Source organism: Cajanus cajan, chromosome 6 (genome assembly GCF_000230855.2).
Source record: "Cajanus cajan strain Asha chromosome 6, NIPB_CcT2T_4, whole genome shotgun sequence".
Classification (NCBI taxonomy): Eukaryota; Viridiplantae; Streptophyta; class Magnoliopsida; order Fabales; family Fabaceae; genus Cajanus; species Cajanus cajan.
In genome coordinates this window covers 46479804-46496897 of record NC_138522.1, presented here as the reverse complement: position 1 = coordinate 46496897, position 17094 = coordinate 46479804, and the positions used below count along the sequence as shown (strand labels likewise).

Sequence of the window (17094 nt, the reverse complement as noted above, 5' to 3'; positions counted from 1 at the left end):
ACCCACCCGCTTAAATTCGAATCTGTTTCAACCCGAACCGCCTCAAATCGAAAGCTCAGTCGGTCGGATATGGGTCACATTTTTTCAAAGTCGGTTTACAACGGGTTGGACATTTTTCACCCGAACTCGACCAAACCCACCCGTTGCTCACCCCTAGTATTTGTATCCATATTGTCAGATAAAAATTCGTCTTGAACTTGTTCCATATATGTGTAGGTAGTCGTTAAGTAGATATTTATGGATTAACGATATATATGGATTTTATAAATACTTGTGGGTATTCATATGTATTTATGAATATTTATGATTTTTTAAAATAATATTATAAATAATTTTAAGTTTATATTTGATATTAAGTATATAAAAATATTAAAAATAAATAATTGATATTAATTTTTAAACTTGAATTAATGATAGTTTTTTGAAATATTAATAAATAATATAAAAAATATAAGATAGAAATATAAATGTTTAAGTAATATTATTTAGTCAATATCCGTGGGTATGAATACTACCATATTTGCGTCCCACCTCGTTTATAAATGGGCAAGAAAATATTCATATCCGTCATTTTTTGCTATCTGTTTATGTTATCTATTTATTATCTATTGTGGATTTTATTCACAAATGTACGAGTATTTTTGTCATCTCTAATAAGAGAGAATGGTGTTGCCATGGGAGAGAGAGAGGGGGAGAGTGATAGAGGAAGTGGTTATGGTGGTGGGTGGGATGCACTAGATGTCTACAAACAACAATGAGAAATTATATCAATTGATATATATTAAACATAAATCTCTATCTTATACGAGAATATTTTTAGAGTTTTTTTTTATGAGAGGATTTTTAAGAATTTTTATTATTATTTTTATTTATATAATTATTTATGAATTATATTTTAATATTTTAAAATAAATTATGAATAAATAGAAATAATATTATGCTATAATATAAATTATTTTATTATAAATATAAAATATAACTTGTTTTTTTAAAATAAATTATAATTTATATGTTTAAAATATCTATTTATATAAAATTTAAATATTTAAATATAATATTTATTTGTATACATAAGTTATTATAAATTTAAGTTATATATAAAAATTATCTAACACATGTATTACACAGCTAATATAATAATTTTTATTGTTTTCAAAACTAAGAAAAAGTGTTTTAAAATTTTAGAATCAACTTAGGTGTACTTGAGAAAATTGTGAAAATCAAATTATTTCAATAATCAATTATATATATAAGATTATAATTGAAATGAATTTTTGTTTACATAAATTTGATGAAAAATTATTTTGAGATATTTAATTTCGTTTAGATGTAATAAATAATCAGTTTTTATGGAATGAATCAACTTAACAAATATGATTGAAAAATAATTATAGGTTTCAAGATATTATATTCATAAAAATAGTTTATTGTCAAAATAAGTACATGTTTGTAAATTTAAGTTTTTTTTTTCAAACATACAACTTATTTCAAAAACAATTTTTTCTAAAAAATTAACTGAAATATAAGATTCTAAATTTTCCTAACTATTCTAGTAGTCTCATTTTATTTGTACAGATTTTGTATTCAACATTATATTTAAAATGATAACCAAAAACATACAACCATGTTATATAGCACCTAAGTTTTATGAAAGTCTTAAGGTCAGAGAATAAATTATGGTACTCCATTATACAGTACCTAAAATTCCTAAGTTGTATGGGAGTTTTAATGATTCCATTGAACAGTACCCAAATTATATAAGATTCTTAAGTTGTACTCAATTAAATAGTGTTTAATTTAAATATTGTATCTTTATAATCTTAAAAATTAGAAATACCAATAAGAATATTTTAGATATTACATTTAAAATATTTTTTAAAAAAATTCTTAACTCCCTCCATATCCTCCTCCTAATGTTAGAGGAGAGTTGAAATTAGATGAAGAAGTATTTTGTTCCCTTCTCTCCTATTTTTCTCCTAAAAATTAATCTAACTAATATATATATTTTTTAAAATTCCTTCCCTCTCCTATTTGCACTTTTACTTTCATCCAACCAAACACCATGGTAAGGTTAAAGAATAAATTATGGTACTCTATCAATTATGGAAAAAATTTCAACATCAACAACTTTGTGTATAATTTTCTTTTTAAAATGTTTACTTCTTTTATAAGTGACACTTGTGGAAAAAAAAATACTTTTATAGTTTTAAGAAAGAATAATTTTATATTAAAATAATATTGAAAAAGTTAAATTTATATATTATTATAAGAATATTTAATCCATCAACTAATAAAAAATCATATTAAGTATAATTTTAAAATGTTTGTTATAAAATTAAACATAGTATCATGCACGGTAATTTGATGCGAGGTTAATGTAAAAGTCTTTTGCATTGTCAATGAATATAAATTAAATTTTATTAAAATCATCTAAGACAAAAAGTTGCTATGTAAACAAAAATTTACAATTATTTTTTTTTAATTCTTTATCCATATATTAAAAAACTGTGCATGGCAAATGTCAAACCTAATAGAATTGAATGCTAGCTCAAACTTTAAGCAATATATCAGTGATATGGCATATCAAGTTTGTCTCCCTTTAGTGAGGAAAATTCATCCTTACCTTCCATCGGATCGAAGAAAAGTAGAAAAAACATTCCAAGAGTAAGAATATAAGAAAAACAAGTTATTGGAGAGATGCATATAATAAATTAAAATTAGGCAGATGATAAACACACCTCCACTCTCGTATAAACACACCCCCTTTTAAAAAAAAAATATATAAAATATCTAAATTACCCTTAAAAAAAAAAGAAATTCCTAAATTTACATCCCTTCCCCGCATCCCACATCCTCTTTTCCGCACCGCCACACCCCACCGTCGAACAGCTCGCATTGCTCACTCAGGTTTTCTTCTTTCCTATGTTTCGTACCCCCTTTTCTTTTCTATGTTTCTCGCCAAGCACCTCCCCATAGACATCGTGGCAAAGATCGAAGAGCTTCGGCTGAAATCCTCCCTGGCGCGCCGCTCCTTAGTGCCGCACCACCACCACCACCACCACCACGTTGCTCTCGACCTCGAGGACCAGAAAACCCGTCGCATGAGGCGGGCCCTCGACTCCTCCGACGTTGAACTCGTGAAGCTCATGGTAATGGGAGAAGGCCTCAACCTCGACGAAGCACTGGCCTTACCCTACGCGGTTGAGAATTGCAGCAGTAATTGAACCTATATATTGCTGTTCCAGTCCCGTTAGAGAGATCCAAAACTTGATATTCGGAGCCTATAGATCGATCCTGCGTCTATTCGTTCTCTGACCAGTTCCATATACAGGGACCATGTGCCACCAATAGCAAAACAACTGGCGGCCGAATCCAATGCCAGTCCCAGCAGTGGACTCCATTGACCGAGTATAGGCGCCATTCCGCCCGCCCGGATTGGTTGTTGCTGTTGGGAGACTGAGCTTTATTGATATGATGGAAGAACCCCCGACGGCTAGGCTGTCCTCCCCCCTACCGGTGCATCAATCCAGCGCATTTAGACCTGTCCTAGCGGAACCCTATCTTGGTTGGAGAAAGCCAGTCCAGAGAGTATGGTATTTTGTTGGTAATTGCTACTCTTATTTATTATATATTGCGGGGAAGGGGGGTGTGGGGTTAGGGGAAGGGGAGTGCGAGGAACAGGGTGGGGTGTGGGGAAGGTAGTGTAAATTTAGAAATTTTGTTTTTTTAAGGATAATTTAGATATTTTATATATCTTTTTTTTTAAAAGGAGGTGTATTTATACGAGAGTGAAGGTGTGTTTATCATCAGCCTTAAAATTATCATATTTAATAATTCTCTTGGTCCAGCAAAAGGAATTGCGTTACTACTTACTACGTGGTGAAAATCTTCGTCTTTTTGAGAGAAAGATAGACTTGTCTGAAATTAAGTCTTAAGTTTATTTAGCAAAATACCGAATTCTATTTATTCTATGAATTTAACTTTTTTTTGGTACATTTTCTCTGAATTTAATTTAAATATATCGTCAAGATAATTTTTTTTAAAAATATTTAATAAAATTCAACTATTTTACCATAACTATTCATTAATATAATGTATCAATACGGTGAATTCTTATTAAATAATTATGTAAAATATACTTTTTTACTGAAAGAATATAATTTTAAGACATATAACTCTCACATCGAATTATTAGACTATATAAATAAAGTTGCATATTGGGTTTCAGCTTCATACTTAAACTAGAGATTGAATCTCAATTTTTATCGAAAAACAAAGTGTTGAATTACTAAAACTTTTGATTATGTAAAATTATATTATAAACACATAAGTTAAACTCGTGATATAAATAAGTTACATACTTTAAATATTTTTTATTAATTAAAAAAATTATTTTGTAAGGATAATTTAACTGGTTAAGTTTTTTTTATCCCTTTTAGCTAAATTCCTAGATGGAATCCAATTTTTTGTATTTTATATCATTCCATACAAATTTATGCTAAAATTGTGATACACAATTTGTAATTTTATTAAAAATCTTTTAATAGTTAGTAGTTAACTTTGACTTTAACATGACATCCTACCTAATCTTAATATAAATATAATAACTTTAAATGGAATTCATAATTTTTTTTACCATAAAATCGTGCCCAGGATATCTTTATTTTAATTTTGATTTGTTATAATAGCATATTTTTTGTTTGTTAAAAAAATTGTGGGTAAATTAATAATTGTGTATAAATAAAAAATATGATTAAAAATTATAAAAATTGTTTATAAAATAAATGTCATTTTAAAAAGTTTTAAAAATTCTTTATAATTTAAATATATAATTTAAGTTAAAAAAAAATTGATTTGTTATAAAAATAAATTATATACAAGTTTAATTAATTAAATAACATATAATAATTTAAAATTTTTAAAGTGTTGTTGTGCCCCAAAGCGGTTCATGCTGGTATAACAAAAGAAAGAAAAAAAAATTAAAGTACTGATGTGCCTCAAAGCGGCTCATGCAGTATAACAAAAAAAAATACAAAATATTTAGCTACATTTTTTTTGGATACAAACAAGTCTTATATCAATAAAATAAGAGAAAAAATAATAACTTATAAAACACATACATACTCCAATGTTAGAAAAACATTTGGGTCAAATAAAACTGTGAAGACTTAGGCTCAAAACAGTCAATATTTCATTATTATGAAGTATACTTTTGTGTAATAACTTTATAAAAATAATCCTTAGACAAATATCATAAAATAACTTCATCACTCTTTAATAAGAGCCATAAGACTATTCATTGGAGAGATTGAATAGGCATGATAAAAATATTAATAACAATATTAAAGTGGTCAATAATAAGCTTTTTGGCCCAAATAAAGAAAAAAATTAAAATACATAAAATAAATTTAAAAATTAACATTTTACTAAAATAGGTTGAAACGGCCACGTGGCACCGTGAACAGAAAGCGTAGGAGGGTGGGAGATATTTATAATACATAGAAGGCGCGTCTAGTGTAGGCACTAAACCTTAAATATTAATAATTATTAATTAATAATATTATAGAGTATTATTAATTATATATATTATTAGTAATATTTTGTAATTGATATTTTTATCAGTAATTATATATATTATTAATTATATTAATTAATCTTAAATTAAGAGACTGAATTAGAACAGAATGTCAGTTATAGAAAAATATTAAATAACAATTATTAATTATAAACAGAAACGTAAATAATATATACTCATTGATAATTAACCATTAATAATTATTATAAAAAGAAAAAAATGTTTTACACACACTTATAATAACTCACAATTTGACTTGCAGATTTTTTTTTTTCTCTAGGTTTGATGGGTACTGCACTAGATGTTGAAATTTTTTTTTTTTTTTTTTGAAATCGCAGCGGTTCCATGCGCCTTGTATCAAAAACTGGATCACTGTACTTCATGCAAGATTGTCATACATGGCGCATAAACTGGTTGCGCTTTCTGTGTATTACGACCATCTCCCACCCTCCTGCGCTTTCCGTTCGCGGTGCCACGTCGCTGTTTCAACCTATTTTGGTAAAATGTTAATTTTTAAATTTATTTTATGCATTTTAATTTTTTTTTCTTTATTTGGGCCAAAAAGCCTCAATAATAAGATCGAATTCTACATTAATTCTATTTTATTTTACTATACAAAATACTTGATTATTGTCAAATAAAATCCTGAAACATAAATCACACAATTATACATAAATTAATTATAAAGATTCTAAGTTATGTAATTGCGCATGACAAATTAAAAAACTTATAGGTACTTTATATTAAAATAATATTTAATTAACGAAAGACATATTTTGTAAGTATAAATTAATCCTTAATTATCAACAATAAAATATTACATGAATTATATTTATAAATAAAATAAAAAATTGGTATAACTCATTTTCATTGGTTAATTTTTATAAGAATAAAATGATACATCCGATTGTGATTTTATATCTAAGTTGTGATCATACGTTCTTAGTTAAAGAAAATAGGTATCTTAATGACCTTTGGTCTTTATATATCTTTTTTAATCTTAATCATTCATGTAGAATTAATGATTCTTAAACCAATACTATTTAAATTTATAATTGTCGTCTCTCATTTTCATTAAACATTCTCATAGGAATTGTTCGAGAAACACACTCGAGTCTTAGAAAGCTTAACCGTACCATAATAAACCAACGTAATGTAAGTAACCAATTATAAGTTACCAAAATACCAATAATAACAATGGCGTTTTTGGTTTGTGCAGTACTCATAACTTGTACGTGAAAGTAGGCACATTACATGGCAAGCGTGAACGACAACCTTCAATTAGAGCTATCAGATTCCTGTAAATCTTCAAAGCATATATAAGCAGACAATTAAGAGTCACAACATTTTATATATATAGATACACACATGCACATGCAAATGCAATAGATGTTCAGATTTCACTTGCCATTTAAAGACCAATAGCAGCACAATGATCCTCCCCGCACGCCCCAATTTCTTCTCTTTGCTTTTCCTAGTGCTTATTCTCCATTCCACTTCCTTCCTAGCATCAGCTTCTGATCATTCTAAAGCTGGTATGAATTACAATCAGACCCTTATTCTCCCTTTTCATTTTTCATGTCATTGTTGTGATATAATCAAGGATATTGATAATATCGATCATGATGTTCCTCACAAACATCATGTTTTGTAGGTTTTTTCTTCTTTTGTGTGTGTTTATTCTCGTTCATTCTCTAAGAAATTATATGCACAAATCTTGATCATTGTTTTTTCAATAAAATTTTCTCTAGTAAATGAAGTTTGATTTTTTTTTTTCCTTTTTGAAGCAAGTGCATTACCCCCATATATAAAAACTTTGTTGGGTGGATCACCTTAATTAAATTTGTTTTATTTCTTTATAAGATCTTGAGTTGAACATTTTCATAAGATATGCATATTGATGTTCAATTTCTTACATCCCTTGTCTAATTTTTCTCAATGATCAACCAGCATGAACTTTGTCCTTGCAGACAGGATGAATTCATAGGACAATGATTTGGTTCTCCTTTAGTTGATCTTTCGATTCCTTTGGTTTACTTTAATCCTTGGCTTCTTAAGTATGAATTTTAATCAACAAAAATCAAAAGCAAACGCTTTACATTTCTTTTGTTACCGAACATTAGTTTATATTTTACATAAATAGATTCCTCCTATACTATTCACAACCTTCTTTAGTGTTAGGAAAAATTACGCTGATCTTTCCCGTAACTTCAGATTTGAGAATGGAGCAAAAATAATTGTGGACTAATAGCACACACAAAATTGATAACGGAGTTCGGCCAACTCTGCCTACGTCTCCGGGCTGCTGCAGATATTTTACTGAAAAGGGAAATATAAATAGTGTTTACAAAACACTCACAATCTCTCAAAATACTCACAACCACTCACAACCCACGACCCAACTATACCCAGAAAAATTAAGAACTTCTCTCTCAATTTTTCTATACAAACGCTTTGCTAAGTATTTGCTTTCGTTGGATACAAAAAATGAATGGAGGGGCTTGCTATTTATAAGGAACGATTGCAGTGTGAACGCTCCAAATTCGGTGCCTCCAATTTGGAATTCGGTGGTCTGCCTGCCAAATTTGATTTTGCATTCTGCCAAGCCTCCAATTTTGACTTTTCAAAGTTTGATTTCTGCCAAAATTGATTTCTGCTTTCAGCTGCCAATTTGGACTTTTCAACAATCTCCCACTTGAAGACTGATTTCAATCTGTCTTCACACTTTAATCAATGCAGCAGCCTTCCTTGGTCTGTTACTCTAGCAGGCCAACTGAAATTGAGCACAACTTCAGTTTGTCAATGGTCACCACCTTTGTCAACATGTCTGCTGGGTTCTTGCTTCCTAAGATCTTCTTCAATGTTAACACCTCATCCTCTAGCAGAGATCTGATAAAGTGATAACGAATATCAATGTGTTTTGTTCTAGAATGAAATGCTGAATTCTTTGCCAGATGTATTGCACTCTGACTATCACTATGCAAAACACTCTTCTCTTGGATGAATCCCAGCTCTGTTAACAAACCCTGAAGCCATATCAATTCTTTACTGGCTTCTGTCACTGCTACATACTCAGCTTCTGTAGTGGATAAAGCGACAATTTTCTGTACCTGCGACATCCAACTAACAGCTGTAGTACCAACAGTAAAAATGTAACCGGTGGTACTTCTTCGGTGATCGACTTCACCTCCATAGTCTGCATCTACATATCCTTGCACCTTTATTTTACCTTTACCAAAGTGCAAACACCTTTCTGTGGTGCCTCGTAGATACCTCAGAATCCATTTAACTGCTTCCCAATGAGCTTTTCCTGGATTCGACATAAACCTGCTAACAACTCCCACTGCATGGCCAATATCTGGCCTTGTACAGACCATTGCGTACATCAAACTTCCAATGGCTGAAGCATATGGAACTTTAGCCATAAAATATCTTTCTTCCTCCGTCTGAGGAGACTGATCCTTGGATAGGCGAAAATGACTAGCCAAAGGTGTACTAATTGGCTTGGCGTCGCCCATGTTAAATCTTTGCAAAACACGGTTGATGTACTCTGCTTGAGATAACTGCAAAATCCCTCTTTGCTTATCTCTCGTGATTTGCATTCCAAGAATCTTCTTTGCAGGACCTAAGTCCTTCATGTCAAATTCTCTTGACAATCGCTGCTTCAAGCTTCTTATCTCATCCATATCTAAACCAGCTACTAACATATCATCAACATAAAGTAGCAGAATGATATAACTGGACTTATATCTCTTGAAGTAGCAACAGTGGTCAGCATTGCACTTATGGAAGCCTTCTTTGTGCATGAAGCCATCAAACTTCTTGTACCACTGTCTTGGAGCTTGTTTCAGACCATACAAGCTCTTCTTCAACCTGCACACCATATTCTCTTTTCCTTTCTCTGAGAAGCCTTCTGGTTGGTGCATGTATATCTCCTCATCTAGATCTCCATGAAGAAATGCAGTCTTCACATCTAACTGCTCTAGGTAGAGCTCTTCACTAGCAACAATGCTCAACACTGTTCTGATTGTATTGAGCTTCACAACTGGAGAATAAATCTCTGTATAGTCAACTCCTTCCTTTTGCTGGAATCCTTTGACTACTAATCGAGCTTTGTATCTTTTGGAGCCATCATGCTCCTCTTTTACTCGATACACCCATTTGTTGTGAAGTGCTTTCTTATCTCTGGGTAACTCAACTAGTTCCCACGTCTGATTTGAGATCAAAGACTTCATTTCGTCCTTCATGGCATGCTCCCACTTGCTGGCATCTGTGGCCTGACATGCTTCATCATAATCTTCAGGCTCACCTCCATCAGTCAACAACATATAGTTCATGTATCTCCTGTTAGGTACATGAGGCCGAGATGATCTCCTCACAGGAGCTGAAGTTGAAGACTCTGGTGTGTCAGATTGTTGTTCACAACTTTGTTCCGTTGATTCCTCTGGCTGAGGAGTTTCAACTATAGGACTTTCTGGGACATCATCCACCTCTGCATACACTGGCCTACTCTCTTCTGAGTTACTGGCATCAGTGTTATGTCTGTCCTTGTACATCACTCTCTCATTGAAGATAACATCTCTGCTGCGGATCATCTTTCTGTTTTCATCATCCCATAGGCGATAGCCAAACTCATCTTCACCATAACCGATGAGAGTGCACTTCTTCGATTTGGGATCAAGCTTATTTCTGCCTTGATCACTGATATGCACATATGCTACGCAACCGAAAACTCTAAGATGTGTGAGTTTTACCTCCTTTCCGCTCCATACCTCTTCTGGTATTCTATACTCCAATGGTACCGATGGACCTCGGTTGATCAAGTATGCTGCTGTGTTGACTGCTTCTGCCCAAAACTGTTTTGGTAAGCCTGACTGCATACGCAAGCTTCTGGCTCTCTCAGTCAACGTTCGGTTCATCCGCTCAGCTACACCATTGTGTTGCGGTGTACCAGGCACGGTTCTTTCCATTTTGATTCCGTGCTCATAGCAGAACTTCTTGAATCTGGTGTCTTCATATTCACCACCATTGTCGGTTCTGAGCTTTTTAATCTTCAATCCTGTCTCATTTTCAACCATGGCTTTCCATATCTTGAAAGCCTCAAATACACCTGACTTATGTTTTAGAAAGTATACCCATACTTTCCGAGAGTGATCATCAATAAAAGTCACGAAGTATTGCTTCCCACTAATAGATGAGACAGTCGTTGGACCCCACACATCGGAGTGAACAAGCTCGAGTTTCTCCTTCTTTGGGGTTCTTCCACTTGTCTGAAAGCTGACTCTTTTCTGCTTTCCAAGTATACAGTCTTCACACATGTCAATTTCCACTGACTGAAGACCTGATAATTTTCCTTTAGAGTGCATGATCTTCATCCCTTTCTCACTCATATGGCCAAGTCTTTGGTGCCATAAATTGGGATTGTCATTTGCTGCAACTGCAATTAAATGACACGCTCCTGCTGTTTTGTAAAGAGTACCACTCTTTTTACCACGAGCAATCGTCATTGCACCCTTGGAAATCTTCCAATCATCACCATGGAAGGTCGTTGTGTAGCCTTCACTGGCCAACTGGCCTACTGAGATTAAGTTCTTCGTTAGGTCGGGAATATGTCTGACATTCTTCAATTCCCATACAGACCCTTTTAGCTTAATCTTCACTACACCTTTTCCAACAATCTCACAAGATTGTTCATTACCAAGGTAGACTTTACCAAGGTTTCCGGGAACATAATTCTCGAAGAATTCTCTCTGCGAAGTAGCGTGGAAAGATGCTCCAGAGTCTAACACCCAAGACTCCTCCTTGCTCTCCAAAGAGCATATTAATGCATCATCTCTTCCTGAGGTAGAAGCAATATTTGCCTCTGCTTTCGCCTCCTGATTCTTCGGTGCATTCTTGCACTGATTTTTGTAGTGCCCGGTCTGCCCACAGTTCCAACACTTGATAGTTTTTGAGTTGTTAGAACTACGATGATTTCTGGATTTGGACCTGTTATCCCTTGATTTTCCACGTCCATTTCCTCTGGTTGGAGCCCTCCCTCTTGACTCTGTATGTAATACTGAAGAGGTTGAGGATTCACCCGACTCTCTCCGTCGGATCTCTTCACTGAGAACCAGATCACGAACATCATCTGATTTCAACTTATTGCTTCCCGATGAGCTACTCACAGCTGTGACAGTAGCATTCCAACTTTCTGGTAGAGAAGACAAAAGTATCAATGCTCGTACTTCATCGTCAAATTCAATTCCAACTGAACTCAACTGGGTTGTGACTGTACTGAGTTCATTTAAATGTTGTGCTACTGATGCGCCTTCCGCCATTCGCAAGTTAAACAACCGCCTCATCAAGTGAACTTTGTTTGAGGCTGACGGCTTTTCATACATACTGGAAAGAGCCGTCATAAGACCCACCGTGGTCTTTTCCTTTGCAATGTTGAAAGCAACATTACGAGATAATGTCAAGCGGATAACTCCAAGGGCTTGTCTATCAAGAAGGAACCATTCATCATCCTTCATGCCCTCTGGTTTCTTTCCTTCGAGAGGTTGATGTAGCTTTTTCTGGTACAGGTAATCTTCGATCTGCATCTTCCAAAAGCTAAAGTCCGCACCATCGAACTTTTCAATTTTCACCTTTCCTTCATCTGCCGCCATTGCTCCCACTCAAATCTGACTTCTCGGATCGCTTCTGCCAACAAATTGGTAACGCTGACCAATTTACACTATTCACTATTCACGTGAATAGTAAAATACTATTCATATGAATAGTAACCTCGCCAGAGTTTAGCAGAAACAACCGGCTCTGATACCAGTTGTTAGGAAAAATTACGCTGATCTTTCCCGTAACTTCAGATTTGAGAATGGAGCAAAAATAATTGTGGACTAATAGCACACACAAAATTGATAACGGAGTTCGGCCAACTCTGCCTACGTCTCCGGGCTGCTGCAGATATTTTACTGAAAAGGGAAATATAAATAGTGTTTACAAAACACTCACAATCTCTCAAAATACTCACAACCACTCACAACCCACGACCCAACTATACCCAGAAAAATTAAGAACTTCTCTCTCAATTTTTCTATACAAACGCTTTGCTAAGTATTTGCTTTCGTTGGATACAAAAAATGAATGGAGGGGCTTGCTATTTATAAGGAACGATTGCAGTGTGAACGCTCCAAATTCGGTGCCTCCAATTTGGAATTCGGTGGTCTGCCTGCCAAATTTGATTTTGCATTCTGCCAAGCCTCCAATTTTGACTTTTCAAAGTTTGATTTCTGCCAAAATTGATTTCTGCTTTCAGCTGCCAATTTGGACTTTTCAACATTTAGGAGTCACGAATTGACTATACCTCATTCTACGAGATCACATCATAAATTAATAGTCTCTTCGCATATTTGTGAAGCTACATATCATATTTTTCCCTGATGTTTTACCATTTTTTTAAATCTTTTGTTACCAACGTTTCCTCCTATTATTATATGGCCAATTTCTTCATGCCTTTTGGAAAAAATAAAGGATCATTTGTCTCTCTCAATATGACATGTTTTTTCTCACACTTCATTATTTGATCTCCCAATTTGGATAATACATTTGCAATGCAATTTTTGACTGCTTTACTCGTTATTGAGTGATCATGCTTGGTCTCTAATGTTTTTTTTTTTTATGTTTGTGGATCGATATATTCTGCGCCAATGGGATGATAAATTTATATAAAAAAAATGGTGAAAAGAGGGGAAGAGACAAACTATTTATAATTGTAATATCTCGTGGTCCAATTCCAAAAGTCATGGTTATAGAAGAACAATTGGAATCATTAATGATACATTATCTTCATTGAATTTGACCTTATTTGGGTTTGTGAACAGAAGATGAAGAATATACCTATGCTAAAGGAAGTAGCAAAGGGCCAGAAAATTGGTGGCGTATCAACCCAAAATGGAAAATATGTGGGGAAGGAAAACTACAATCTCCAATTGATCTTCTAGACAAAAGGGTGCAGGAGTTTCCCCAATTGGGTAAACTTGCCAAAGATTACAAACCAGCTCCTGCTGTCCTAAAGAATAGGGGTCATGACATTATGGTGAGCCACTAAACCATCTCCACTTTCGTCCCTTTTGGCTGATGCAAAACTGATTTCGAAAAATTGAGTTTGGTTAAAATTGATTTGAAGTGACATGATTTATGTTTGAATGATTTTATTCCAAAAGCAAAATAGTTTTAAAAATTAATCTATGGTAAAATTTAGAAATGATAAAATGGGACTTGTCAACCCTTCAAAAATTAATTTGTTAATATGTCTGATCCATTCTGTATAGTCTATTAGTCCATTAGACTAAACGAAAGTTAGGATGAGTTCATTTGTCAATTTATTTTATTAAATATTATTTATTTATTTTATAACTTATGGTCATGTCACTTTGTACTATAACATAGTCTTATTATTGAAAACTACTAATACTAGTTCATTAAGACTATTATATTTTTGTTTTGTTGAGAGACTATTAATAGTAATTTTGATTAAAAAAGATTTTTAATAATTTGTAATTGATTATTTTTTGTTTTGTAATCTTGAAGTTGAAGGACAAATTTATGTATTGTTTAATTAAATTTGTCAATTATTATAGAAAAAACTTAAATTTGTTAACTTAAATTAATGACAAAATAAAAAAAAAATTGTTAACCCATTTCTAAATAAGGCAAACCAAGATTTTCAGTTCACTTTTAGTGAAGGAGTTAGTCCATCCTGACTCAACTTTGGTAGGACAGACAAAAATGGGTCAAACTAACCTATTTTGTCACCCTAATTTTAATTTAAAATTGATTTAGGATTAAGAATTAATATCTAGACAAAAGACCAAAAGTGTGATTTTAGATGATCCAACGTGAATCTATACTGACACATATAATTGGTTCATGAACTTCTTAAGTTGTTGCATCTTATTGCAACATCAATATGCCAATCTTACTTATTCACATTGAACTCATAAACTGGGATAAAATTTTCCTGGTCGCATTGCAGTACTCATTATCAATGGATCAGTGCTTCCCTGAGAGCTGAGGTATATTATTTTGCATAATGAACCTAACATATGTGCTTAATATTTTTACAGCTTCACTGGACAGGGTATGCAGGCCAGCTTAACATAAATGGAACTTACTACAAATTGCTTCAATGTCACTGGCATTCACCTTCAGAGCACACGTTGAATGGATCAAAGTGAGTTTACCATTTTGCATTTAGAGCTTATTTAACTGCTTGATGCAGTGTTAGGGAAACTCTTTTAGCCTTGGCTTGACACGATTCTCCATATAAATATATATGTCTTGTATTTGTTATTCAGGTTTGACTTGGAACTGCATGCAGTCCATCAAAACTCTAAAGGAGAAATTGCTGTTATTGGAATTTGGTATAAAATTGGTCTTCCAGATCCCTTGCTTTCAAAGGTTTGCTATATTTCTTTAACATCTATGTGCACTTCTGGGAATTTATTTATACACAACTTGTATGGAGTATACTAGTATATCCTGTAAAAAGGAAAGTGCAAATATGTAAATTTAAGTACACATAATTCTCTCCCTATAGATTGTAAGATAACTTAGCCCCTGCTGTGGTCCTGTTAGCTGTATCTGTTCATAATTTTCTACAATATCAAAAATTGCCAGAATCACAATTTAGAAAACTTACTATCAGCATTATTTAGTGGTTGAGTAATTAAGAAGTTGTAAGAGAAAACCTAATTTGGTGCTGGAAATGATAGTGCATTGTGGCTGAGTGATTAATTTCAATTCTTTGTTTTTTAAATTATTTTCTCTTGCAGCTGCTGAACCACATAAAATCAATTGGCGACAAGGAAATAGATTTAGGAGTAATCAACCCAGGAGACATCAAGTTTGGAAGCAGAAAGTACTACAGATATATTGGTTCTCTTACAACTCCACCATGCACTGAAGGAGTCATTTGGACAATAGTGAAGAAGGTTATGTACTTTCACGTGATTTTCTTAACTAGTGAAGACTATTTGAACTGGACACACCCTTTTTCTAAACTCATGTGTATTGCAGGTGAGGACAGTCTCAAGGGAGCAGCTGAGGGCCTTGAAAGAAGCTGTACATCGTGTAAGTAAATTAAGCACGCACTAGATTTATCAACTAAAGACAAGGTTTTGAAAAATCGAATAGTGGCACAAGAAATGAATGCAATTTCATAGTACATAAGTTTAGTGAAAAACATAATATATAATTCAAAATATATCACATCACTTATTTTACCGAATGTTATAAAACCTAGTCAAGTTCCACAATCACAATTGCATACACAATATTAAGGTTTTTGAGGTCTTAGTAACCATAATTGTGGTTGCATCAATCACATTTATTTATAACTTTTTCACAATATCAAAGATCACGATGACACTGGTTATTCTATAGGCTTTGTTAAAACTTTGAAGTTGCCTAAAGCAAATATTTTTCAAGAAGCCTGAATTTCTCTTTTGAAAGTGTTGATCAACTTGAATTGCCAATGTGGTTCCTAACCCATCCCCCAATAAGTGAGCATAAACAAGTGCAACTACAAGCCTTATCTAAAGACGTATATATTTGTTTCACAGGGATATGAGAAAAATGCAAGGCCAACACAGGAACTTGATGGAAGACAAATTTGGTTATATACTCCTAAGGAGAATGAAAAGCCTACTTGAATAATTGTATGAAGATGTGCAGAAGGCAATAAAGTAGAGAACGACAAGAGTTGTTTGTACGGAGTATGGACAAATAAAGACTAGATCAGAGAGCACGGTCAAGCAATTGGGATGATGATCTTTATTGTGTCTTAAGTTGGATTTTTGGTGTGCATGTTTTGGTAGTCAGTGGCTTTGATTTGTTTGTCTTTTGGTTGGTTTAGGTGGTAATCATAATTTGGGCGAGGGAATCATTAATTTACTCCGTATTGTAATAGTTGGTCACCTTTTTAAAATGGCAATGATTTTTGAATTGTATATTATCTATTATTTTAGCTCCCAAAATTGTAATGGATGGTTTAATTGGTTCTTAAAATATCAACCACGTTTGTATGAATATACTTAATTTTAATTTTTTTAAATAATATCTTGAATTTGATTTTATAAATAAAATACGCATGGTTAGGAAAAAAGACATTAAAAGTGGATTAGTCAATTTTTTTTTATAAAAATTAATTATTAATAAAATGTGTAAATATTTCATATTAATAATATATTTATAAAAATTAATCCATAAAATAAATAAAATGTCAAAATAATTCTTAAAATTGTTTATTGTCAAGTATCCTTTAATTTAGTCTTGAAATTATAGTGATTGGTTAAATTGTTTTCTAAACTTTAAAATTGAAAAGGCTTAACTGCACTTTAGTCTTCTAGTTTTCTCAATTTCTTATGCCTCAAAACTTACATAATTTCATGTTCTCATGCCCCAAAAGAATGATAGTAAAAATATATTTTTTAATGCCTCTAAAGTTTTTTTTTCTTTTCATGTATTTTGACTCTAAA

At 32.7% G+C, this 17094-nt stretch overlaps 1 protein-coding gene across 1 annotated transcript; it reads left to right on the top strand.

The window, feature by feature from the left end:
- The first annotated feature begins 6920 nt into the window (after positions 1-6920).
- Positions 6921-16566, top strand: LOC109811432 (alpha carbonic anhydrase 4). Its single transcript, XM_083077241.1, has 7 exons — positions 6921-7110; positions 13438-13652; positions 14683-14789; positions 14914-15016; positions 15391-15549; positions 15635-15688; positions 16180-16566. The coding sequence occupies exons 1-7, from the start codon at positions 7008-7010 to the stop codon at positions 16267-16269; spliced, it is 831 nt and encodes a 276-aa protein (XP_082933367.1). The 5' UTR covers positions 6921-7007; the 3' UTR covers positions 16270-16566.
- Positions 16567-17094: the final 528 nt, after the last annotated feature.

Bases quoted from the DNA above. Each gene is read 5' to 3' on its own strand.
- LOC109811432 (XM_083077241.1), top strand. From the start codon at position 7,008: ATGATCCTCCCCGCACGCCCCAATTTCTTCTCTTTGCTTTTCCTAGTG. The intron at 14,790-14,913 runs GTGAGTTTACCA...TTTGTTATTCAG, and splicing joins CACACGTTGAATGGATCAAA to GTTTGACTTGGAACTGCATG. The intron at 15,550-15,634 runs GTTATGTACTTT...TGTGTATTGCAG, and splicing joins TTTGGACAATAGTGAAGAAG to GTGAGGACAGTCTCAAGGGA.